At 39.5% G+C, this 27446-nt stretch overlaps 1 protein-coding gene across 3 annotated transcripts; it reads right to left on the reverse strand.

The window, feature by feature from the left end:
* Window positions 1–115: 115 nt before the first annotated feature.
* NREP (neuronal regeneration related protein) lies at window positions 116–27361 on the reverse strand. Of its 3 annotated transcripts, none has more exons than XM_063086285.1 (5): window positions 27322–27361; window positions 26706–26749; window positions 25348–25411; window positions 6365–6442; window positions 116–1880 (listed from the first exon to the last, which is right to left on the reverse strand). In XM_063086285.1, exons 3-5 carry the CDS (start codon window positions 25348–25350, stop codon window positions 1755–1757), a joined length of 207 nt encoding a protein of 68 aa, XP_062942355.1. In that variant the 5' UTR covers window positions 25351–25411; window positions 26706–26749; window positions 27322–27361; the 3' UTR covers window positions 116–1754. The 3 variants fall into 3 exon arrangements, with proteins under 3 accessions (XP_062942355.1, XP_062942354.1, XP_062942353.1); XM_063086284.1 differs by lacking the exon at window positions 27322–27361 and adding an exon at window positions 27115–27213; XM_063086283.1 differs by lacking the exon at window positions 27322–27361 and having other exon boundaries at window positions 26706–27044.
* Window positions 27362–27446: the final 85 nt, after the last annotated feature.

Raw genomic sequence — 27446 nt, forward strand, 5'->3', positions numbered from 1 at the left:
ATTTGTCCTTGGGTTTCCTGGCCTGACTTTCGGGGCTCTTGGAACATATGAATTAACATGAACCAGTGAAGGCATCCAAAAGTAGGTCTCTTCAATGATGAGCCAAATCAGACAATTACCTTACAGCTTGCATATTTATTGAACGAATACTACTAAAATAGCTAAAATACATTGGGTACTTGTCATGAGTGCGTCAGTAAAGATCACATTGTTACAAAAGCCTGCATTTCCAGCAGTACACAGCTGCAACTCTACATAAATGCCACAGATGCAGAATACTGTTTTCTTGCTCTATTTACACAACTGATATTCCTATTCTAACAAAGGAGGGAGGGGGGAAATGCACAAGAAACTCAGGCCAATGGGGCAGCGAGAAGAGAACGAAGAGGTGCCGCGCATGCGTCATCAGTGTTTAACAGTCAGAAGCGGAACAGTTCAGCACAAGGCCTGCCCTGTCAAAGGAAGAGCTAAAAGACAGTTATATAAAAATTAAGGTGGGCTTTCAGACTGGCTAACACAACAACATTCCATGAGTAGATGGTATTATCTGATTTTAGTTTTGTTTATCCATTTCTTTGGGAGCAAGGACAAAAATGTAACATCTACACTTTGCTTATTGAGACCGCCAAAAAGAGTGCTCTGCCTTTTTCATTATTATTATTATTTTGTAAAGACATTTGTTTCCATCTTAATTTGTGAGAAAGTGTAATTTTCATATTCCTACTCAGATGACAGTGTTTCAGATTTTTTTCAGAGGGCATTTATTAAAAAAAGACTTTGTCCTTTTTTTTTTTTTTTTTTCCCAAATATCCTTTTGAACAAAATGAACCCAAAGAGACACCTCAAAACACCTGGGAAATTATTGCTTTTCTTTCTCTAAGTCAGGCAGGCGTGGCTCCAAAAAGGAAGAGATTTGGCAAGTAAATTACAGTTTTGTGATTGCTCCCACTGCCGTGACTGCATGTCCATGACTGCCAGCCAAGGAGACCACGGTCTCTCACACTCTCTGGTAGCATCACTCAGCCTACAACATTGAGGAAGAAAGCCACGCTGAAGACACAAGGAAAACAAGTCAATCCAGTCTAGAGAACAACATTCAGGGAAACAGAGTACCAACACCTTCTTAGAACACAGAAATAAAAAATAACTCCATCAGAGCTACCTCGCCAAGGAGCATGTTGAAAGTCCAAAATAGCACCATTCATCAGTGTCTCAGGTCCTGTGGCAGCATCTCGGTCACTTACCACAAGGAAACAATGAGTTTCAAACTACTTCTATACATCAAAAGAGTACATGGATAAAATATAGAGATATACAGACAATTGATGAACATAAACTACTAGGCTTGTTACATCTAAATGAAAAAAAAAGGGGAGGGGGGACTCTCAGCCTCTGCGAGAAGCAGTCAGGAGCTGTGTGAATGAGAAGGCAGGAGTGGACCGGTCATGTGAGCACGGTGGGAGTTTGAGTTGTGGAAGACATTGTTGTAGCGAACCAGGCCTGAAGGCCCACCTGTAAGGGTTGTAAACGTGGATTCACAGTGTGAAATTCTGAGCGTTTTCACTTGAGTCAGAATGATTAAAAACTGGTTTGATGATACCTATTTGTCCACTGTAAGTTCTCTAAAGCAAGGCTCAGAGTCCCATAGTTTCTTCTTATACTGGATGATTTACACAGAAAAAAAATCCCATATATGATACCATGATCTCATCAATACCCATACACTGCATGTAATACAAATGGAGGTGTTACGATTAAAAAGAGTGGAGGTAACTGATTCTCGGGGAGCGGAGTTCATTGCTGCCCAGTGGAGTCAGGGAGGCAGCGACGGTCTTGTCATTCTTCTTGCGGTTCACTTCCTTTGGGACAGGAAGTCTTCCCTGCAAAGCAGATGGACCCACAGACATACACACACACACACACACACACACACACACACACACACAAACACACACACAGACACACACACAGACACAGACACACACACACACACACACAAAAGACAAACTTAGTCATGTTTCCGAAACCATGTTTTTCACAATTCTGCTTCTCCCACCCACTTTTTATCTTTGAACTCCTGCTGTTTTGCAAACAGGGTTTACATATTAAACACAGTTCACCTGAAAGTAAATAGTAGGTCCGTGGGAGCATGAAGTAATCAAACACTAGCTTCCTCTGCTTCTGTGGAATCAAGGGCTTCTCTAATGGTGGGGCCCAGCCATTAGAGGCAGCATTCCCCTGAATCAGGTTTCTGGGGACAGTTTCTAGTATCAGGGCCCAACATCCAGCTGGGTGACAGGTGCTGATGTGTGTTACCAGATAATTTTTGCTAAAAGAGTTTAGTGGATGTGATGAAGGGAAACAATACTCTGTTTTCCAATACATAATAAAAAATATTTTAAAACGAATCAACTTGCATAAATCTTATCTATATATAGTTTACTCTATAAGCAATTGGCACATCCCATGTGGGCCCTAAGGTCAGAACCAGAAGTGGGTAGCAAAGATGGGAGTATTTGGGAGGGAAACAACGTGAGGAGCTGCACAGTGGTAGCAGGGAAGAGGAGGAGAGTGGGAAACCAAGGCCAGAAGAGAGCGAGACTCAGCTAGTCTGAATTGCCTGGGCTATTCTTAGTATTTCCTCACAGTCCTGGTTTCTGACTAGAATACTCCAGCCTCAGGTGGTGGCTCAGATGATCGGCCACCATGCAACTCCCCTGACACACTGATGAGGGGCAGCCACGGAGAGGAGCTCTCCACCACAACCAGACAGCAAGAGGACAGCACCATGAGGCCCATTTGTCCAGTGATATAAAATAAAGGTCTTCATTCTCCACAAATAGATTTTATACCCTGTTCGGACATAAACATAGCAAAACCTTGACAGCAGTCTCTCTTTTAGCTAAACCATTAATTCACTGGAAAAATCTCCATTAATTACTAGAGTTTTCTTGGGAAAAAAATTATTTGTGGTTTTAAAATACTTGTTTTTGTGTTTTTTGTTTGTTTGTTTGTTTTTTTCTTTTTGCTCAGGTCTCATGTTCTAACAGAACAGTTTTAATATGACAATTTGACTAGACGTAAGTACGTGGATTGAATTGAAAATCTGGGCTAGCAGGTTAGCTCAGCTGGTTAGAGGTATGGTGTTAAAACACCAAGGTCAAGGGTTCAGATCCCCGTACCAGCCAGCTGCCAAAAAAATAATAATAAATGAAAGTTAAAGTGATAATTTTACTTTGTGATCTGTAAATTATCTCATTTGAATTTCTTTTTAAAAAGAATTCAGAAGTCAGGAACTTCCACAATTGAAACCAAATAACTATTTCTAGCAGCCCCCAAAGGAACTAAATGTAACAGGTAATTCAACTTTAAAGTCTTATTTATTGTATAGATTTTCCATATTAAACATCTGGTATGCTTAAAGTTTGTGTTTAAAAATCTCAGACTTTGAGAGCACACAACATTTTTAGGATGTATATAAAATCCACTCAGTACATGCTTTAATGCTCCAGTCTTAGGCTGTGATTTAGAGCCTGTTTTGGTATCATTAAATACCAATGGTACCAAACCAGAAAATTAAAATATAATTCATCACTCACACACATTTAAGGATCTAGATAAAATTTATAAAAGCATAATACTGGGCAATTCTTTGCAGCTGTGAAAATTTCAATCTTTAAACTGTGGTACACAGTCCTAACATTTTGAAAAAGAAATCTACTGTAATCCTGGTGCCTTTAAAATAATGTCATTCCCTCCCCCCACCCCTCATTCTGCTGCACCCCCTTCCCCAGTATGACAAACTTAGGTTTTAGACAAATGACAAATTCAATATCTATTAATTGTCACAGGCTAGGAAAATCAAAAGATCATAAATGTTATCTCACTCAACAACTACACTCTTTACACAGCTGGCCTTAAAACTGCCTCTTTTCAGATTTACCCTTTTCAAAAGTGAATATAAAGAACATTAATCAGTCTCTCTATATATCTCAGTTTTACTAATGTTTTACCTCCATGAAAAATAAACAACAAAACAAAATGAAGTGCTGGAGATTTAGGAAGACATACTTAAAGGGGGAAAAAAAGGCAGGGGGAAAGATCATTTCAAATTTGAATTTACCATTTTTACTATTTTTTCTCTTTTGAGGTCCCAAAATACTCATGCCATGTTTTCATTTATTATTCATGTTCTGAGTGCCTGTTATGGCTTGAGCGCACTATTAGGTTTTAAGCCTATAGAAACAAAAGCAGTCCCTGACCATCCTGCCCTTAATTAAGGAGACAAGTAACTGGACAACGGGAAGGCAATGATGGTAAATCGTGCTGGAGACCTGCTCCTGAAGCACCGTGTGGGGCCCATAACCCAACATGCCTGCAGGGAGAGGAGCCCCTGGGGAAATCAGCTCTGCACATGCAGTCCTGGATTTACTAGATTTCAATCCTCCTCCCTGCCCCACTTCCATTAAAGAATAGTCTTTCTGCCCTCACTGAAGGAATTTTAGGCTCCTGCAATAAAGGGAGGAGGTATGTTGAAGAGGGGACACAAAGACATCTTATTTCTCCAGAAGTCAGGCTTTACAAGAATTCAGGCAAAAAGAGTCCTGTCTTCCTCCATTATCTAGCACATAATGGTTCCTACAGGACTGAGAAATTTGAGTAATCTAGAAGGCTGTGGGCGCAGGGTCGGGGGAAGGACAGATGTGTCCCGTGTCTCCCGCAGACTGGCTCTCCTGGATGTCACTCCAGTTGACCTGCCTCAGGACGGATGGCCTGCCCTGCTGATGACTGCTAGAAGACTAATCCCCAGTTACTCCATGATGTGCTTTGGACCAAGTCAAAATTATTTTTCCTACCAGTATGCAAAGGTGTGCTTTTCCAGAAAGAAAAGGCTGGAAAAAGGACAAATATATTATGCTTAAAATACTATTCAAATACTTAGAGATGACAAAACTTAAAATAGCAGAGGACCTCAATCCCAAGATTCACTGTACCCACTCTCTGGAGCATGCCCTAGTGTAGTCAAGACCCAGCACCTGGGCTGGCTTTCCAAGAGTTAAGGGAGGCACATTGACCTCACTGAGGAACTTCACCCAGTCTTGCCCCTCTGGTTGATGTCATCAGTATCAAAGAGAGGCCCTTTGGATGCCTGAATGAGGCAAGAACTAACAAAAGGCTATACTGTACTTTGTTTTCCCATCTAACCCTCAGAGGAATTAAGCCCTGATCTGACTGAGAAAGACTATCTAGGTTTATACCGCCGCTGGTGGTGGTGGGGAGATGGTGGGGAGTGCATGTATTTTATTTAAATAACGCTCTAGCATTTTAGCTCTCTTCCACTCTAGCTCTACAAGATCAGTGCAAGTCTAGCTCAGGCAGGGCCAAACCATTTTGTTCACCTACTTTCCTGCCAATGATTTCAACCTTGACCTTTAGAAATTCTCTGAAAGATTAGAAGTGATTTAGGATTGTTTTCATTCAGTGCAAACTGCCAGTTGATACAACCTCTTCAACTTCTGCCTGTCAGTATAAGATAGGGAACTGTTGAAACCACTTAGCATAAATAAAAGAGTTTCTTAGACACTGAAATACCAGCAACAGCTGGGGGAGGGCTCACCATTGGTCAATTACACTCATGAAATTTTCAAATCAAAATGTTATTTTTGATGGACTCTATTTTTCTTTATTAACTGCAAAATCTGCAGGTCAGTGGTAAAAAGTACAATCCTCTTGCTTGAGATCAAATCAATACTTACCTTATCACAAGCAAAGTCCAAAGGTATCTACAGTAAAAACTGGTAAATGTTTTATTTATTTGTTTGTGAAATGGTGCTAAAATCTAAACTATAAATTTTAAAAATTTTCTTAAGGTGGAGGAGAAATGTCACACTTAAAATGTTAGAACAATGAAACCATATTTATACAAATATTTTTTAGGCCTAAAAATTAGGAGAAAGAAACATAAATTTTTTTTACGTTCTTCCTGTTTTGTGTCATGGGTAATCTTATCAGATATTCAGACATTATTAGACAAAAATGTCATCATCTCAAACTTTTAAGAGATCTTTTAGTTTGGACATAATATTTGAGTTTGTCTAACCAGGAATGGAACAAATTTAAGGCCTATAAAATGTACATTTAATTGATTCCATGACTCTTAGATGAAGAAAGGAAGTCAATGTGAACTTTGAGTCACAGGACTTTAGGAAATTCTTTTTTAAGACACAGGTTATTTCCAAGGTCATCACAGTATCAGATTAATGGATTATTATAGTAGCCTATAATGGACATTAAAATTAAAAAGAAATAACTCTGATTTTTAAATTGAAAACAGTGTTAACAAAATGGCAGCAAGGGATCTTACCTTAGGAAGCCTCCCCTCCATTTCCTTCTTTGGAAATGGCTCTTGACTGACCCAGACCGAGATATCTGGGTAATAAACCTATAGAGACATAAAAGCACATACATTCAGATTAAAAACAGGACCCACTCTGAAACCACATGGGATTAGCTTAATGAGCTCAATTCTCCTCAAGGTCACTTACTTCCCCATGGCAACTTGGAGCACTGGGGAAATCCATTAACTCTTTCAGGCTGTTAGTGTACTTCTGAATATACACTGCTCTCAGGAGAGTTTTAGCTCAATGTCTCCCAAGATTAAGTCCAATAGAACAGAGATATCAATCATGGGATCTTCAGCAGGCAAAGTAGCAGCTTAATGGCATGTCTGGCTGAGTACAAGTCACCAGGGAGGCCTAACTTTCAAAGCAACCTATAAGTATCCTTGCAAAACTGCATGTTTATGAGATAAATGTGTCATGCACCCGTCAAACACTGTTAGAGATTATTCTGATAATTCGTTAGAAGGCTAGAGATTATGCACCAAGTAAAAGAAGAAAGGAGGAAGTAGCCCGGATTGTCTCCAGGTCTGTGTGGCCACTAATACCACACTCTCCCAGCTGCCTGATGCAGCCCTGCCGTGTGAGAGGGGCAGGGAGACAAGCAGCCATGAATGATTCACAGAATACTAGCTGATGAATCCCGGGGGCGGGAGGAGGCAGAGAGGGAGTGGAACTGAGTAACTCTTCTTTAAATATCCACAGGGTATTAGCATAACGCTGCTGACCAGCTGTTCTCCATCTCCAGTAAAGACGGGTGTGGGGGAAAGGACTTAAAATTACAACTACAGATTTAGGTCAGCTATAAGGAAGAACTCAGCATGAGAATTGTTAATTACTAAAAGAATTTAAAGAGGAAAACTGTGAAATGTTCTTTAAAAAATTTAGAAACAGAATCCACCAACCATCTGCCAGGACTAATTCATATTTGATACAGCCCTGCTTGAAGGGAGGGTTTAAAATTAGATAAGTTTCCCTCCAGACCTGATTCTCCAAATTCTATAAATATGCCTCACATTTAATAAATAATAATTAAAAATTACAGCTCATTAATAGATTAAAAAATAGACTTAGATGTCATGTTTGGTTTTGGAAGCACGGGTTGAGGTAGCCTGATCATAGACCTAAATGTAGTGTTTTGTATGTCCCAATCAAGCCATTTGAGGTAGGATATGTGAATGCTTAATCGTGTTCATTCTTTGGGATAATCTAACTATTTTCTCCATGCTAGTAAGATGTATAGCACATCCCAGCTTACAAAGCAATTTTGCTAATTTATCCAGATCATATGCCTGTGAATAGGTCTTATTTTCACTACACAGATGAGGAAACTGAAACTCAAAAAGGTCAGCAGACTTGCCCAAAGTCACACAGTCAGTATAGGGTAGGACTGAACTCAAACTGGGTTACCAGATCCTAAACTTCCGTTCTTTCCACTATTCTGCTGCCCTCGAATTACCCCAGAATTCACATCGTCAACCCCCTCTGCCTCAGAATTACACTAGACCACAGCCACCCACCCACATGTGGGTCTTAAATACTTGACAGCTCATCCTGCAAGAATTGGATCTACTTTCTCACTTTGCACCGGGTCAGCTTTCTGAGCCATGCAGTTCCCTCAACCCCAACCACCTTCCTCTTCCACAGATTTCCCCTCCTCTGCCCAGCTCCTTCTGGAAGAACCCACCATCTGCCTTGTTTGGAACAAGCAGCTACTCCTAACATTCCCTTTAGCCAGGAATAGGTGAAGAAAACAAAATCATAATCTAAAATACACAAGATGTTCTCAAGGCATAAAACAAAGTCACAGCACACAAAATCCCACTTTGGGATTAACTTTAGGAGACCCCAAATTGGGATCAACTGTAAATACCAATTAACATAAATGGCTATAAAATGATTACATTTCTACATTGCCACTTTAAAAAGCATGCTTTAAGTACAATTGCAAAATCAAGTAAGTGTTGTCATTTCTGTGTTCTTATGCTTTTCTGGAATATTCCATTTTAACAATATGACTTTGCTTTAGCATTTAACTTCTAGATTCAAAGCATCAATACTAAAGCCACCCAAATCTAATTTGTAGGAGAAAATAGCTTGCCTCTCAGAAATTATTACACTTATTCTAACAATTTGTTTTTCTAAGAATTCTCCTTTCGTTAGGAAAAAGTCAACGATTGTTGCCAAAGAGCTCAAGAAAATGAGTATCTGATAAAAAACTCACGACTAAGGGAACTTTCTCTCTTACTTCACATTTGTACTTTTGAGATATTAATTTAGTCACAAATTGACCAAGGGCATTTCTAATTAAGCATTTCTCAGTGTTTGGACCATGAAGTGATCATTGTACACTTTAGGAAAAATAAATGTCACTTTGGCCTTGCAATAAATTCTTCCAATCTTTTTCAAAGTCAGATCCTTAAGCCCAAAGTGGCAGAGACAGAGGAGTCGTCTCAGTCACAGTCTTAAATCCTGTGTGGCTAGTCTCTAAGCAGTCAGCATATCCCTGGACATAATCTCTGAAGGGAAAATGTCAACTTTCTTTTTTCTTTTTTTGCACAGTTGACTTTGGGAAAACTTAATAGATTATTGGAAATAAATACTATCTATATTAAGCCTTGTTCTTTCTTGTACCTGTAGTGTTTTGAGACTCTAAAATGAAGGGCTTAAGAAAAGATACCTATTGACATTCATTACCCTTGCTCTCAAGTGGCTCAAACATGACCCTAGGGACCCCACAGGCCCTCAACTCTCATTTCATTCTCAGTGCTGGACATGGAGAATGGGGGGTCCACAAGCAACAGTTTGTGTGTCCTGTATTTTCTCTGCCTCAGCTTCTCACCTGAACATCTTCTAATCTGGCAGACAGGGACACAGTGATTCTTTTTAACTTCAAATTTCTTACCAACCTTCATGCACTCATTCACCAAGAGTTTATGAAACAGCTGCAAGGTGCTGGGCACTGTGTTAAGTTCTAGGAACTGCAAGAGAATTAGAGTTCCTTCCTGCCTTCTAACCTCAAGTCTGGGAGTGGGAGAGGGCAGGGTGACCAACCCACAAAAAGATAGTCTTAAAAGCATGTGTTATGGGCTGACTTGTGTCCCTTCAAAATTCATATGCTGAAGTCCTAACCCCCAGTCCCTCAAAATGTGACTGTATTTGGAGATAAATCTTTAAAGTGGTAATTAAGTTAAAATGAGGACATAAAGGTGGGCCCTATTCTGATATGACTGGTGTCCTTCTAAGAAGAGATTAGGACACACACACACACACACACAGGGAAGACCATGTGAAAACACGAGAAGACAGCAATCTATTAACTGAGGGGAGAGGACTCATAAAAAACCTACCCTGCTGACATCTTGGTCTTAGACCAGAATTGTGATAAAACACGTTTCTGTTTCTGCCGTTTAAGCTGCCCAGTCTGTGGTACTTTGTTATGGCAACCTAGCAAACTAATACGTGCCTTAAGTGCAACAACAACAGAAAAAGAAAGAAATGTATAGTTTATGTCGAATGTAATAGCTGCTGCAACACGTATCAACAGACTAAATAACACAAAACCAACATGAGTATAATATCCAGTAGTGCTGGCAACAGAGGAAACGGTGGTGGCAGTGAGAAGATCTGGGAGGGCATCTGGTGGCTGTCAGGTCATATCTTTATTCAGAGTCACATACATAAATGCTACTTACTTCATTAGTTAACATACCTTCTCAGAAAGCTGCCATGAAGATATGGTGCATGGCCTGGTTGTTAATGACCATAATTGTAGTATTATTCTTCATCCTTGGTGGGGTCTTACATGTTTAAAGAATGCACACACAGACTTTTATGACTTAACAAGGATGGGTGCCCACCTCCTGCAATTAGGAAAGTGGACGAGGGCAGCAGGTGTCCAACCTGTATAATTATTTTTTTGTGAAATAAAGGGGTATAATTCATAATCTTTCCTCCAATTAAATAGTGTGTGTCTGCCTGTGTACATGTTCTCTTCTGCCTAATTGGCCAGGAGGTTGTAAAACCTAGTACAGTAATTCAAGGAGAATTTATGTGCATTACACTCACTTCATCTCCGCAAATGCCCTTTGAAGTGGCACTATTAAGAATCTCCCTCAAAAGCCACTCTGCTCCCAGGTGTTACTGGTCATGTGAGAGGGCAGAATGTAAACTGAAACCATAAATGAGCTACAAGGATCATTTTCTCTGAACAGCATTACATCAAAGATTAGATGGTGCCAAAAGAGGATGCACGGCACTGTCTCTCCAGAGACCTAGTCTTAGAGATCCACCTAACCCTGTGAATGCTGCTTGGAGAGAAAGCACACAGTGGGGGAAATGTTTTGCAACTGGAAGGCAAAAAGATAAGCATGCAGAACAGTGGACCATGCAGATGGCATCTGTAACCTCTGCACATTCTGGAAAGCAGAATAAAAGTGTTAATGCCTAGGTTGGCAAACATTCTGGCTTGGGAACTAAATGAAACATGCACTGACCTAATTTAAACACACACACACACACACACACACAAACACTGGAGCTGGCCTGTGGTAACAATGAATAATTACAGAGAAAGCATTATGAACCTGACTACTGCGTTCAAAAGCCATAAATGCCCTCCTGCTAAAAAGAGAAGGGTGGCCTTTGTGGCTCTACCTTATTTCACCACCTGCAGACACTCTCAGAATTTCCACAGCCTGACAATTCCTTAGTGTGTAGAAATAGGGGTGGGAGGAGACAACTGTGTTTCAATAAGGAAGACAATGATAGCTCACAAATTGGTTAAACCCACTGGCATTAGCTTTGCTTGGAGTACGTTACGGGCACAGAAAATGTCCACGTTTTATTAATGTTATGCAGCAGATGATGGCACTGTCCAACATTAAGTGTCAGGCAGGCAAAAGATTTATAATTCCTTGCATTGTGAGTTGGAGTGTCTGAAACAAGCTGCGTAGACTTTACCAATCGAATCCTCTAAAATCACTCTGCTCACTGCGAAGCCATCTTGGGAGGCCGCTGATGAATATGTGGGAACCCAACAGCTGTGGATTTTTATTTCTAGACTTCAACCAGGCAGGGAAAGGAAAAGGAAATCTCCTTGCTGGCAACAAAATAAGAGTGTTTACATGTGAAATTAATCACCAGCACAAAGAGCTTTCACAGTCACTCTGTTCCACAATATAATATTCTGCTTGTTTGGCTGAGTCTTTAAAAATTTGATTTCTAAGAATAATGGCAAAGACTTGGGGAGTGACAAATCAAGTCAGGAGCAAGCCACAGAAGGTTAACAACATTATCTAACTTTTCTTCTTCACCACTATTTAAAACCATTCATTATGTGAATTTTCAGGGCTTGATGGTTCAAGGCACAACAGGGCTGGCTAACTCGAGCGCGGTACACACTAAGGTCAGCTGCAAACATTTATGTTGCACAAACTCCTCTCATCCTAGCCTCATTCCTTTCCAATAGGAACATGCTTAGCACAAAGCAATCCACCTAAACACTCCATAAATCCAAAAAAGGGAGTCACTGATCGAGGAATTCTCAGATTTCTGCCAAGACACCCTCCTCTGGATGGGAGGTCAGCCTGGTACAGTAATCAGAGCCAAACTATGGACTGGACTCAAGGAATGAAGTTCAACACTTCAAATTCTGACTTTTAATGGAACAGTTTTTCAGCAATGAAAACAAGATGAAGTACAAACAGCTGATAACAGACCAAAGTAAACCAGGAGAAAAAGCACAAGAAAAAAGCTTGGAAACAAATCTCATAAGCAATGTCCAGGAAGACACTTTCCAAACAAAGGGGAAAAAATAAAGCTTCTTTTAAAAACTCTGGTTTGAGAGTGTGCAGTTGTGAATGAACAATGAGAAAGTAAAGGCCACAATACAAGATATTTGTTCTTTTCAGCAAAAAAAAAAAAAAAAAGAAAGCAAGAAAAAGCAGGCTTTGTTAACTTGCAGCAAAAAGGCCCCTCAGGCATTTAAGCACAGCATAAGCTTTTCCTTGCCCCCACGACCTCAACAAATATGTTAATAAAATCTTTTACCTCCCTCGAGTGGAACCAGAGTAAATATTTACTTAACACATCTGAGTTCTAAGTCTGGACCACCTTATTCCATTATATAAACTGGTTTTTATTTGTAACCGAGAAATAAGAAACACTACATCTTGTGATGTTTCTCCTACTTTTAAGGTATATTAAAAAGAAAAAAAGAAAAGAAAACTTGAATATTAATTCTATATTATGTCCCAACACACAACACACTAAACTGCACTTTGAATTTTAGAATGTTATTCTCCACCACAAAAGAGAGTAATACTGTTGATATGCTTTCCAATACTAGACATCTGGAATAGCGGGACTTTTTCCAAGCACATTCCAAGGTTAATAGGAAACATCTAGACATGCTTTTATGAGCTGGTTTGAATAATTTTAGGTATGCTATGTTTGGTTTGACCTTCAAATAATTATGAGCAGTCTGATTTCTAGTCACCATGAATGCTATTTTTTCTTTTCTCCTGTCTAAAGATTACTGTGCTATCCATTAAAATCTTCTGAAAAATTTTCACCAACATGGAAGAGTAACTGCTCAAAAATCATATTTCTTTTGTTAAAGCCTTCATTTAAAGCCTAGTGAAATAAGTATTTATTTATCTAGACATAAGTTTTTGGATTTTTCTTGGTCTGGGTGGATAATAAGATAGCCAGTTGCTTTTGAAGAGTCTGAAGACATTTCAAAGCACTTCTCTTGTTGCCACATGCAAGACTGAGCTTTCCAGAAAGTCTGCATTTTTTCCCAAAGTGCTCATTCCAAAAGAAACTGTTCACTCTTTCCATCAATGCACCCTCTTCTGCTGGCAGCTGCAAAAACCCCTCAGCATTTATCAAAAGTCATTTCATAGTTCAATGTTTGTCTTGCACTGTCCTGGTCATTTAAGGACTGGTATCTCTTCAACAGCAAATAGCATCATAGCTGACCACTAAGTTTTGAGGGAAAGTGGTTTCTGTTGAGGGAGGATGTAATTACAATTAGTTTAGTCAGAGCCAAATCTTATGAAAAGTATGACTTAAAAAGGGGGGGTAGGGGAATATATACAGATCTGTAAATGCATACTATAAAGGCTTAGGTTAAAAAGAGGCCACTAAGAGGCTTCCAATAACCTGTCCTCTAGGAAAACTAGCAAAAATTTAAAAGTACAAGAGGAATAGAATAAGGTTAGAATAGATGTGTCCCTGTACACCACCCAAGTTTTCAACTCCACTGGGCAGAGCAAGGTCTGATTGTGTAGAAGTCTTCTCTCTGATGAGGGCTTTGGTCAGGCAGTACCGTGAGAGACAGAGATCAAAGAGAGGAGCCCCCAACCCAAATAGATAGGTGTTTTAAGGCTAGGAGTCACTGAAGAAACATGCTTTGAAAGCTGTGAAAATAACTGCATAAGGAATGACAGATTTGGAGGTTAAGTTCCCTGGAAAAGCAATCACCTGTATTCTAATTAACATGACAAAGATGGTATTGGAAACTCAGACCTTCATTCCAAACCCTGACTATATTCTCCAGCAAGAGAAGACCTCAGCCTCATACTGTGTTCTTATTACTTTTCTTTTTCCCTTAGTCTTTCTTCCATTGTAAACCAAACATCAAAACTATACTTCTCCAAAAGAGAGAACTATGAGCAATACATGGGGATTGCTAGAACCCACATATGTAGAGTACCTGTATTTGGGGACCTACAGTTTTCTGCAGAAATGCACAATACGTTATAATGTTTTTTGTTTCTTTTTTTAAATTTAGGCACATTTTCCAGGTGCACTCCTTTAATCCTCATAGTGTTACTGAAAAGATGAAGTCAGGCTCCTGTGTAAGCGGATCTGTGTTAGCTATCATCTGCCACCTCCTCACCATTTCCCAGATGAGAAAGCTAAGGGAGAGTAATGAAGGGACCTGCCCAAGGTCACATAGCCAAGGAATGGAGAAGACAGAAAGAAAACTCAGCCTCTCTTCTCACAGAACAGTCTGTCAATCTTGATCTGCTCCACTGTTTCCCCAGAGTCACCTGAAGTGTCACCATGAGCCTCCTTGAAAACTGGTACCTGTTTTCAGTACCCCAAGTAGGTCTTGGGCATCTCCTCTTAGTGCCCTGGTGATGAAATTTAGATGGATTTTCGACACCTACTGTCAAGAACAATTTTCTCAAAAATATTTGTTGCTCTGTTGCCTATGTTTTCAGTAAATAGCCACCCTTCAAAAATAACTTACCTTAAAAAAATTAAAAAAAGCAATGTTTGAAGACACTGAAGGGTTTGCTCTCCAGTATTCATCTGTTGCTACAGTTTTTGAGGAAAGACTAGTCTTAGAGCAGCAACTCCGGCTGAGCTGCATTACGGCTTTGGATCTAATTAAACCCAAGCAATACTGGTAATCATAGTTTTGCCTTTTTCCAATTTTCCCTGGAAGGAAATGTTCTGCACAATACAAATATCTAGCAATCATTACAGCGAATTACAAAGGGCATTTGCTGAGAAACCAAATTGTTTTAATATGACCCCCAAATGAACTCTCAAACAGCTCCTTCTCAGATGGCCTACCAACGAACAATCTAATTTAATATATTTTTCTCTTTCATCAAATGCATTTAAAATCATGTTCACTATAACTTTGCTTCTCAGAATTGTCAATTTAAAAACAAATTGCTTAAAAGAATTTTTAAAAACCTTATCTTTATCAATGACCTGCAGATATACAAACCATATACTGCATAAAAATATAAAGTGATCCTAATTGAAGAGGAAGAAAACAAATACTCCTTAGACCACACAGGCAGTGTATAAACTACTTAGAATGGTAAGTTCAGAAAGAAAAATAAATTTAACCTGACTCCATTTGGAAACAGTTCTAAAGACAGACAAAGGGAAAGATGGAAAAGGAGTAACAAGCCAAACGTTAGTTATTAACATCATAGAGGCACCAAACAGCAAGTAAGAAGGTGTGCTGTATCTGATCCTCAGATTACATGTAGAGCACTGTATTCAATCACCGTCAAAGAGGTGGCATCCCTCTGGCTTTGTCTGAATAATATAAGAACAGCTGATCAATTTAGTAAAAATTCACATGAATTATCAGATTAATTGTTTCTATGATGCCAAAGAACAAATTTAATTGAATTTCTGATTGAATTGATAGTGACACTGTATACAGTCAAGCCTCATATAATAAAATTAAAATTTAAAAAGCAGTACTCATTTTAAAAAAAAGGAAAAAAGAATAGGCTTAATGAAGATTGAATGAAAAGATGTGAGGACTTGGCTCCCAGACCCTGATAATAAGATCAGAACAATTTAAGATTCTATTATCAAAAAGTAAGCAAAATATGCAAGGCCAGGGCATTTCCAGGATGGATAATTAGACCCGAGATCCACAGGGCAGCAAGAAATAGAGGCTTGGTTCTGGACCAGAGCACCCCAGCTTTGAAAAAGTCAAATCCAGGTAATTAAGGACTAAAATTATGAAGATGAGAAGGGCTCAGAGAAGATGTGAGCAAAATCTTTGATTCTGCACTAAATTGGTTAGGTATATACTCTCAATTACCCAATCAATTAATCAAGAAATATTTACTAAGTAATTACTTTCCGTGTGGTATTGAAAAATTTGTAGGCAGTTTTCAATCTTATAGAATGAACATCATAGCAAAGAGTCTGTCCCATTAGTTTGTGCTGGAAGTGCCAAAGTAGCAAAGAAGACACTTTTTATTTTTCCCCAAAAAAGTTTTTTGAAACCAGTCACTAAATCCTGGGACGTCTATTCAGAAAAGGGGTAGGTTAGTTGATACAATTTTCATCTGTACAAATTCTAATTCTCTTAACCACACAACAACTGAAATTCCCTGATATTGCATACTTTCAAAAGTGGGTCCATTCCCTGCACAGTGTTCATTCTTTCAGTAACTGAGTTCCTACAATGTGGCAGGTGCTAGGCTAAGTGTTCGACCATGTGCTGACAAACCCACATAGCACACTCACACGCTGACATTCAGCACAAGAGCAGACTTTCAGATCATGGTCCCCATATGCCTTTCAGGTTACTTTCACTAGGACACCTTAGTGAAGAGCGTGAAACAGTACTTCATGGAGGCAGTATTTAATTCCAAACCCCTACTTGGGTCACGTTTATAAGTATCTTAATCAGTAAGTTCTATCCATCTAATGACTGACTATAGTTTTTCCTTGACAGTTCTAAAGGTTGCCTGCCAAAGAAGCAGTATCTTCTAATTTCTACTCTTTCCTGTCCATGAATAAGTTCTGCATCAGACACCAACTTTATCCCAAAAAAGTGTCCTCAAAATGCCTGGACCTGTTTTAAACAAAACAACTTTTGTAGTTTTCTCCCTGTTTAGCCATTGGACTGTAGTACTTTTCCCTGCTGGAATTGGATCAAACTCAATTCAGCCAGGAAGGCTGTTACCTGCCCCAGTAATCAAAGGACACTGGTGTGTGATGGTGATCTAAGTAAAAACTGGAGGGGAGGACGGAAAAGGGCTAGAGCGGGGCAGCCACCTCAAACTTGTGTGCCCATGAGTCTCTCTCGTTTTAATTACCTATAGGTGAGTCTTTGGCTCAGTATTTTTTATTGGCAACAACTACTTGGCTATTCTTCCTTCCTTTCAATCAATGGCTCTGGTTCCTAATTTCAGCTTCAAAGGGGCAAACAGACCTTCCTTTCATTGGCCACACTCTCGTATGTATCTTTTCCTTTTCTAACATGAGTAATATTTATGTTCTACTCTATGAAAGTAAGGATGAACATTGAACAAAGCAATCTAAAATCAAGGGTTTTTAAATATCTCCAGCTAGATAATCATAACACTCTTAAGGCAAAAAGCTTAGATTAGTAACCATTCAAAGGTAATAATGGGCAATAATTTTATTTAAAAAGATTTCATTAAGCTTGTGAAACCAGAGCAGATTCTGCTCTACTGTCATGACTGCCTCAATCAAACTGAGAGACAAACTGTGTTGCCTGCTAGAAAAACACCATTAATAACCTAGTGCATAATGGCACTCCACAGTTAATATTTTGGATGAGATGTGTGACTCTACTCTAACATGACATTCCTCCTTCAGCAGACCACACCAACCTTGGACTCTCTCTCTGGACCTCTTCTTCTGGAAGTGTAAAAGAAGAAAGCACAGAATTTAGGAAATGTTTTTGTAGTGTGCTTAGATTTCACTTAACACTCCCTCCTTATTCCCCAACCCCAAGCCTTCTAAAATGTTCAGTAGAGGGGCTTTTCGGCAGTGAATTTGTAATCTCATTTCCTAGACCATAAGATTTATAATCCCAGCTGTCACAACTCTGCAAAGTGTCAGGCTGTTACTAGTTATGAATCCCAAAGTAGGCAACCTGCTTCTGCCCAGAAATAACAGATTGTCATGTATCCATGACCACTGACTCACTTATTTATTCCACAGATATTTATTGATCACTAAGGATGTGCCAGATCCTGGTTAGGCGTGGGAGCAGCAATCAGACTGGTTCATGGGTATGAGATATATTCCAAGTTCCCATTAGAACATGTCAATGAAGGTTAGGATTTCCTTCCACCTTGAAGAAAGAGAATGCCAAACAATTTCACTAGCTGTTTGAGAGTTCGCTCTCAGTGATGAAACCTTTCCACATCTGAATTCACCAACATGCTCATGGAGGAAAAGGAAAAAAATGAAGCATCACGGCCTCAACTGTTACCAAGAAGGGAAGGAGTGATGCTCAGTTACTAGGGGGTCAATGCTCCTGTTTCAAGTTTACAATTTTGGAGGGTAGAAAAACATGCAGAAATAGGCCAGCAGCAAGTACAATGTTATAGGTGTGATATATGCACAGAGGAGCATGAGATTATTCCTGTGGGATGTACCAGGGTGAGTTTCATAGAGGAATTGACATTTAAAGTCAGTCTTGAAGAATGGCTTTATTTTGCCAGGAGGCACATTCCTTCTAGAACTGAGTAAGCAAAGGCACAGAAGGAGGGAATCTTGGGGCACATTTAGAATAATAAGTAGCCTGGTATAAAAAAAAATATATTCCATTGTAGTGGCTAGAAATAAAGAATTAGTTCACATAGTTCCTGACATGTCTGTCTAGATGCAGAAATTAAACTTATTAAGATCTAAACACAGCAGTTCAAAAAAGTTATTTGAAAATATGAGGTGGAGAAGGCATAAAGAATTCAAAGAGCAATACCTCTGTCACTTTTACTGAGAGATTTAAGGCTAAGTCCAATCTCATCTGGAGGGGCTAAAAGAGCTAGTCATATCACTTCATGCTGAAAATCCTGCAGCTGATGCATATTAAAGTGAGATTTTATGCTGTTTCCAGAAGAAATTCCAGAGAAAAATCCATTCTGAATTTGGCTTTCCCCAACTTTTGTGTATCATGTGATGAGATTCCCTTCGGTTGGTCACCAGATTATGACTAAATTAGTAACAGCCCGTAGGCCTCAGACTGTAAATAATTTTATTATAACAATGTAAATGTGGGCTTGCATTTTGAATGGCAATGTCTGGTTAAGCAAGAAGAAATGGAAGGAGAGAAGCAGCTGGGCCCACATGGTTGCAACTGATCAGCACATGCCTGTGCCCTCCCGGTCTGCCTCACAGAAAGGAAGTGTGGTGCCTTCCTTCAGCAGCTTGCATAGCAACAACACCCACTCTGGCCAAGCAGGCACTGCTGAACCTGCTGGGACTTGCCAGGGGGACTGCTACCCCTTTCTAGAGAGGCAAAAGATAGGCATGCTCCCTTTCTCCCTTCCCAGTTCCTTCTGGCCATAGACATTCCTTCTCTCCACCACTCTACCCCAAGGAGGGTGAGAGGTAGCAATAAAGTAAGCTGTACCTTTAACCAGAGAGTGTATGTGAGTGTGTGTGTGTGTTCTTTTCTGTTAGGCACAATCAAAAGGCAAAGAACCTGAGACAGGTTGGTAACCTGAGTGAGAGCCCTGGGCCATCTCTAAGATTCCTGCTCAGTGGCTTCCTATTGCTTAGCACATGAAGTACTTGACTTCTAGGTCTAGTCTTTGAGATCTCTCCTTGACAGACGAGAGGTCTAAACAGGGAGGAGGACCTTACCTATGGTAGTCAAAATGCATTAAGCTCACTCCTGCAAGCATACATTTCTAATATGTTCTTTTTATCTGGAATACTCTTCTCTCCCATCTAACTACCCAAATATTCTTAATTCTCCATTCATTTAATATTTTTTAAGGACCAGTGCTAAGCCCTGGGGATAAAAAGCTTAACAGGACATAGTACTTGCTCTTAAGGAGCAAACAGTCCACTTCTAGTTTTCAAATTTTGTGCCAACTCCAATCAATTATTAATGGTTTCCTCTAACACTATATTGAGGGTTTTGAAATTATATTCAGGCTGAATAATAATAATAATGAGTGTCAAGGCTGATTAGCAATGTCTTCCACAGGTCTAGGAGGAGTCAGTGGTGGCATGCACGCCATGTATTTGCCATCTGTGGCTCTAGCTTAATTTCTACCTTCTTAACAAAAGTTTTTCACTACTATCCCCAGACCCTAGTCCTCAATAATATCACTCTTCTGCATCTTACTATTTAGAACTAGATTATATTGTCTCACATTGTTAAGTCTGCCAAACATGTTAGTCTTCCTTCCACAGCTAAAATATAAATCCACTGAGGGCAGAGGCCAAGTGTGTACCTTCCGCAATGCAAGGAACGATGCACAAATAAAATGCCCAAAAAAACACGTTGCTCAGTTGACATGAGAATAGATGTATAATCCTCCTCCTAATTCTTCTCATTCTTTTCAGTATTTTCAGGCATGCAGCCTTTGTGTTCTTGGGATCACAGAGTCAGATTATATGAGAAATAACTGAGGGTTTTAAAGTTCCAATACTGGGGGCAAAGCTCCTCCTAGATCCAGGTGGGGATTTTTATGGCTGCAGACAAAGCTGCTGTGAGCTCTGAGCACCACAGCTGGACCAAACCCAGAGAGCTGGCATCTCATCATATTGTTCAGAGTATGGTTCTGAAAGCTGGTAAAGGTGAGCAATCACAGGCCACTCTTTTGGCAAGTGCCACACTTTATGGCTTAACCACAATTTTTTTTATCCTTTCAATAAATAATGAAATATAATTTTCTGTGTAAACAAAAGTTGCATCCATTCAACTTCCTGGTCCTTAGAAGGAGAGAAGTTAAGGATACAAATTACTTCCAGTTCACAAAAAATGAACATGGGCAATTTATTAAGGATGAATCAAAAAAGTCCAATTTAATAGATATTAACATGCATCAACCAAACACTTACTGAGCTTCTACTGTATATCTAATACTTTAGCAAGAACTGTATATGAAGTTTATAAGCCTTCTGGAGCCTATAATTCAGTTGGGCAACGAAAGAAATGCATATGATCCAACTAACATATCATGCCACCCAGGTTAATACCATGTCACTGCTACTGATAACTAAATTGATATTTAGAATTCAGTTAAGAGCCATGTTAATGCTTAAGTCCCAAACCATTAGGGCTGCTAACATTTGTCATGAACTAGATCAATTTCAGAATCATTGCTATTTTTTAAACTACTGAGATAAAATATTCTTGACGCTCTCCCCAGGTACAAAATATGTCTAGAAATATCCATTTCAGATAAATTTAGACCCAGTAAATGATATTTTTAGCAATCACAATTTCTACAGATGTGGGCTGGCTTTATGATTAACCTGTTTTCCAGTTCAAAGCAGAGAAGCAGTTTAAAGTTGGAATCTTGTAACGTATCTTAATCAACTAAGATGACATAGTCCAAGTACATTCAATACATTTTGCTCTGATATATTCAAATTGGATTTGCTGGTAAGATTTCCTTATCCCTAGTCTTTTCCTGTATAACACAGGAATTATACAGATAATTCAGGCAAATCCCTCCTACTCCTACATCACTCAAGCAACATTTTGAATGTACTAAGATGACTCAGATGGAATCAAGGGTTTTTTAAAGCATAACTATTCAGATAATTATTTCAATCCTCCATTTCACTTTGGCTGTGAGGATATGGCCTTAAAAGACTTTCCATCCAGGAACGGCACCAAGGAAAAAATGCAGAACCACAGAAACTACAGCATTTCACTCCAAAGCTCCCAGTCCCATGCATCTGAATGCAACTTCAGATCTTCAGTGACCAGGTAGATGAATACTTAAATGTATAAAACTCCTAATTGGGGGATTACTCATTTAGTTTAGCAATATATTCATATTTTAAAAGTAAATTTTCCTATTTTAGAAGTATTCATCTTAGCATTTAAAATAAAATGAATTCCTTCAGTGTATTTATGATGATCTAATTTACATCTAACTTTTTAAGAACTGTAGCAGGTTAAATTGGAATGATACTTTGAATAGCTGTTTATTCTAAGCTTTCTGCTCAAATACCTTCTCCTATCTGAATTATCTATAGCTCAAGAGGAAGCTGCACTGGGGTTAAACCCAGATAGACTATCTCTACTGTCCTAATTCCCCAAACAATTCCCAATTCTCCCACTCACTGTGCACTGGAAGGTTTGGTGAAAGAGAAGTTAATAGCATATAAAATTACCCGCCTGGGTACTCTTCAGCATCTCCACCATCAAGAGTCACACAGCAACTTGTAAATTTACATCCCAAGCCCAATGGCACAAACTACCAATAGGATCTCGTCCCTCCCCAGTCTCTGTCTGTTTCTTTAAACAAGGAAACCTTATGTTAATGGAGAGATTATTGAAAGAGTCTTCTTGTAAGCCCATGAATGCCACTTCACAGACTGTACAGAAAGCAGAGCTCTATGAACAGTACAATGGAGTCAACTCATCTTTTTTAGAAGCTCAGCATCCATCAGCCTTACAGAGAATGTAAATTGTTCCAACTTCTAGGTCTCTGTTAAAACATGAGCCCATGCTTATGCAACTGTGAGACCGCAGCACACACATACTCAGAGGCAAGTATACTTTGTAGAGGGTAACCATGTTGAAAACCACAACTTAACCTTGACATTGGATTAAATAATTTATTTTTTCAAACTATTTAATAGGATCATCTACTCATTCTGAAATGTTTTCTTTTCATTGAGATACCTGAAGCAAGTACCTTGAAAACAAAATACCTAAATAAATATCAAGGACCCATATAAAATATAATCCTGGAAATTAAAATTTAGTAAAAAACCAAATACAAATTCAAGAAATGCTGAAGATCTCTGCAGATTCAAAATATCCTACTAACTGCAAAATAAAAGGGCAGGGTGGGGGGAAGCATTTTGACTAGAAAACTGAAAAAGTGGGGAGAGGCATGTTTACTAAAAAACTGGAAAAGTTGGGTAAAGAGTTATTGAAAAGAATATTCTGGTCAACTAAGCTATGGCAAATGATGCTCAAAATTAACACTTTTAACAGTACTCTTGAGTTGCACAACCTGCACCCTGTAATCTATGTAAATGGCACCACCTGCAGTTGTGCTCAAAGGGGCATATACAAAGAATACAATATGATTGATGCCTCCTAGAGCTGTACAAGGTGGCTGTATTTGTTTGATAATGCAGAAGGCACTCTAAGATTCTTGAGTGTCTCCAAATTATTGCTGTGAAACATGATCATTTTAGGGTATGTAAAAAGTCTAGATACTGAAGCACTGTTTTGAATTCTGCAGTTTACTGGGTAATTCCTTACACTGGAATGAGCTGATTATAAATTTGTATTTGGAATGAGCACTTATTCAATAGGCTAAATACAACGAAATTAGATCCTGTTTAGTGTTTCAAATTATGTAAAGGAAATACAAGTTTAACAGAAGAGACTTGCTTATATATTTTCTAGAGAAGGCCAGGAGTTAAATCTACTGCTTCCCTAGCAGTAGTTTCTATTGTATGTGGGCCAAGTCTTTACCCTATGTAAGACAGTTACAGAGATCTGCAAAGTAATTCCAGTTTTAATCAAGAAAAGAAAATTAATTTCATTTTGCCATAAAGGAGAAAGAAGAGGTACAAGACAGTTCTTTAAAAAAACCGTAATTGAAACATTTTTTACATTAATATATACAAAGACTTTTAAGAGCTCAGACCTCGCGGAGTAAGAGAATTGCTAGAAAGTTACTTGGAATCACCCACAGACAATAACTGTCGGTGGTTTCATTTCAGGCAATGGGCTTGTGCCAAAAGGGACTGACATCTTGATGAAAGGATCACCAAAAAGTTGCGAGAATTTTTTCATGAGTAAAAATCCTTCCAAGAGCAACAAATTGTAATTTCCTATTCTGCCACCATACATAAATGACAACTGTAAGAAATTAACATGTAATAATAATTCACATTTGCTTTTCTGCATTCAAATGATTCCAACTTTCATTCTCGGCTTTGGCATGCATGCTTGCCTGCTACAAAGCTCATTCCACTCACTACTACAGAAACATGATATTGACTCTTTGAGCTTGATCTATACAGCTAGTTGTGGCAGGGTCAGTGGTCATATTTATGTTTAACCAAACTGGTCACCTGATATACTGCAACATACATGAACCTTCATGATCTGTTGATGGTGACACAGAGTGGGTAAGATTCTGGGATAAAGAACTAGGATGCAAGGCGATGGGCCCAGCTGCAGTATATGATAATTAAGTAAACAAAAATACTTTGCAGAAGTCCATTTTGTTACCATTCTATTACTCTATGACAATAGTTAATTAGGAATTTAATACGAAGTTAGGAACCATTTGCACAAAACCCATTGACTAGTTTAATTTTATGTTCACCCCTTTTGTCTTTCTACCTCAAATTCCTTAATTTGATCATTATCAAACTAGGTCCAAGCAAGACCTACTTTATTAGGTGCTTTGACACCTTGTTGTTGAAGTGACAGGTGAGGCATACATAAAAAATAAAAAACATACTCGTTAATAAAACTCAAACTGAACTCATTTATTTGTCCCTGATTCATTTTTCTCCTTGGAAGTATACACTTGGATTGTTCTCAAAGAAAACATCAAGTATATCAGATTCAATTCTGATTCATTAAATTCCACCCTCGTTTAAAAAAAAAAACTACAACTATATTTGGAAATCACACATTTTAAGGGGTGGCAAAGAGGTGTTTTAAGTGTATAAACATCTGCAGTAGGACATGCTGTACTTAACTGAAAAGTTTTATGGCATTTCTATTATTTTTTCAGTTCAACCTTATTTCCAAAAAGGAAATTTTTCATAGAAGATAAACATACTCATTCAGCTGCTTTTAATGTGTATTTCTTCTATTTCTTTCTTTAATAATCAAACATTAAAATGCCTTCTCTGTGGTTCATAATCCTAGTCAGAAAGAGCTACACTTTTATTTAGAGGTTAACACGCTTGACTTCTCACTGAGCAGATGACCCTCATAAACGAAGGTATAAATCAACAAAAACACATTTTCAAATACAATAGATGGGGCACTGTAATACAAAAATTCATGCTTTTCATATATATTGCTCTTAAGGATAGCATATACTGTTTGCTTAGTTGGACACAGACTCCTCGTTTCTGGGTAAGTTCTGGCTATCTCCAATACAAGACCACTGCTTTGTTTGAGCCCTACTGCTGTCACCAGCTCCATGCATGTCACAACACTTCACTCTTCTTTAAGAACAGAATAGTTTCTGTTGTTTGAGTTAAATTTTCGCTTCTGAAGAGGAATTTTAGTTTTCTATTCAAAATAATTGCAAGTCAAAAGACCTAATATGCTACATCCAATTCACATAAATTGCTGTACTGTAAAGCTCCCACATGCGGGGATAGAACCTTTTAAAGGTCAGATAGGGCAGAAACAATGACGGGTTGAGGCATATGAAGGTGGGTGGTTGATATTTATATGAAAGAAAGACTAATAAGAAGCTACTGAGAATTTCCTCTGATGACCAATTCTTACCATTTTGAGAATCTTAATAGTCTTGGGCTTCTATTCTCCCTCTCTTCAGTCCAGGGAGACCAACCTGCAAAATATGTTTAAATACAGTAGACACATCACCTCACCACAGGTCAGCAAATGAAAAATACCTCTTTAGAGATTACAGAGAAACAGCCATTTTCTGTGGTTAAGATAAGTTACATGCAAATTATTGCAACCACTGGGATTTCTGAAAGAGCTTTCCAAGTGGCCTATAGGCTTAAATAGGGGACAAAGGAATCCCTGGTACCCGGCTTTGCAGAGTCCCGGGCTATTCTTAGTGTTTGGTTCGTTTTCAAATTGCACAAGTTCAAAAGGTTTAGCAACTTAAAAGTAGAACTAAGTGATAAAAATAGATTGTTTTCTGGCTGCTCTTTGTTCCCAGACATACTACTGGCAGTATATTTGCAATCAAGACGGCAGAATAGGAATCAGCCTTCCACCGTGTAGTGTAATGCCTCAGAGTGGATATTTTTGGAAATGGCACTGCATTACATAACCTTCCCTGTTAAAGGGGGAAAAAAAAAAAAACTACATGGGGGGAAAAGTCAGCAATATACAGCATTACATTCTTTTCCCTAACCTAACAAACAATAATATACATGCTGCAGTGATTTGCCCTACACCTTTATGTCACCAGAACACGGCCCTTTTGTTAACCTAAGTTGTGACAAAAATTAAGATGAATGGAGAAACTAAAAGTTCTCGAAAAGGGTATCAGAAGCTCTTAGAGTTTTCCTATAATGTTATTATAGATACATATAAATGCAAATCAGGTTATTATCATCACCAAGAAAAAAAAAAGGCACTTTTATTTTTAAGCTCCCCCCCCCCACAAGTTTAACTGCTTTATAAGAAAATGCAGAAAAAAGTGTTGTAAGATCTAATGCCTGAAAAGACCCTCTGCAGCCGCAGCGTTGAAAGAGTAATAAAGTGTAAGGATGGAGAGACACAAATTCATTTTAGAAAAAGGGGGAAAGCTTGCATGCACCAACGTGCATTTAATGCAAAGAAACAAAACAGTTCCTAACAGTGCTTTATGAGCATGAAGAACAAAAATTAACCACACCAACAAGCAAAAAACCCCACCCCTTCCCAAAAGAATTCATTTCTCCCCCTTAACTTGTGCATTTTAGAAAAAACCCAAGTTAAATTGGGTTTAATGCAGCAGGACCAAAATGCCAGAATTTCTCAAGGTACACGCTTCAGTTCTTTACAATTTAGAGGGAGGAAGCATGAACTCTGCAGGGTTGAAGGGTCCAGCTAAGAGCAACGGCAAGGAAACGACACAAAAGAGAAAGCAGCGCTCCCAGCCGGAGATAGGAATGGCATATACTTACAGACAAAAGCCCCGCTCCCTGTCCACTCTCTCTCCTCTCTACACCTGAAACACAAATGTGGATGAAAAAGGGCATCATGCTAGAAAGACAGCTGGGGGAGGGGGAGGAGAAAGGGGTGGAGGAAGAGAAGGGAGGAGGGGGAGGGGAAACAAAACCCAAACCGGCTTCACTTCCAAGAAGTGCAGCCTTGGAAAAAGAAGCAGGGGAAGGTCTCCCTGCCTGGCGCTCTCTCCGAGAGAGTGTGTCTCTCTTTCTCTAAGAGTCTCTCTCGCGCGCTCTCTCGCGCGCACGCTCGCTCTCTCCCCTGCTAGTGTGCTAGTGAACAATGAGCTAATTCTGATGGGGCTGGCGCGGCGCCAGCGCCAGCCTTGCTGCCACTGTGCAGCCGCCGAGGAGCCAGACTGCTTACTCGGCAGGAATCGGCGGCTCGAGGCCCCATCGGCGAGCGGCCAGCACGCGCGCGCACGCCCCGGCTCCCCGCACCCGCGCCCCGGGCGCCCCGCTCGCCGCGTCGCCCCTGCCGCGCCGCGCCGGGCGCCTGGGGGACAAAGCGGACCAGCGGGTCGCTGCGCCGGCCCGGCCCCCGCCCCGCCCCGGGAGCACGGCGCGCACACACCCCAACCCTGCTTCGCCCGCCCCTGGCGGGCTTCTCCGCCTCGACGTGCGGTTGCTTTTCAGACAAATAAGGAGGCGGAGGAGGCGGTTTGGGGGCGCGCCAGGCGTGAAGGCGGCCAGGGCGCT

This window comes from Cynocephalus volans, chromosome 2, assembly GCF_027409185.1.
Source record: "Cynocephalus volans isolate mCynVol1 chromosome 2, mCynVol1.pri, whole genome shotgun sequence".
Classification (NCBI taxonomy): Eukaryota; Metazoa; Chordata; class Mammalia; order Dermoptera; family Cynocephalidae; genus Cynocephalus; species Cynocephalus volans.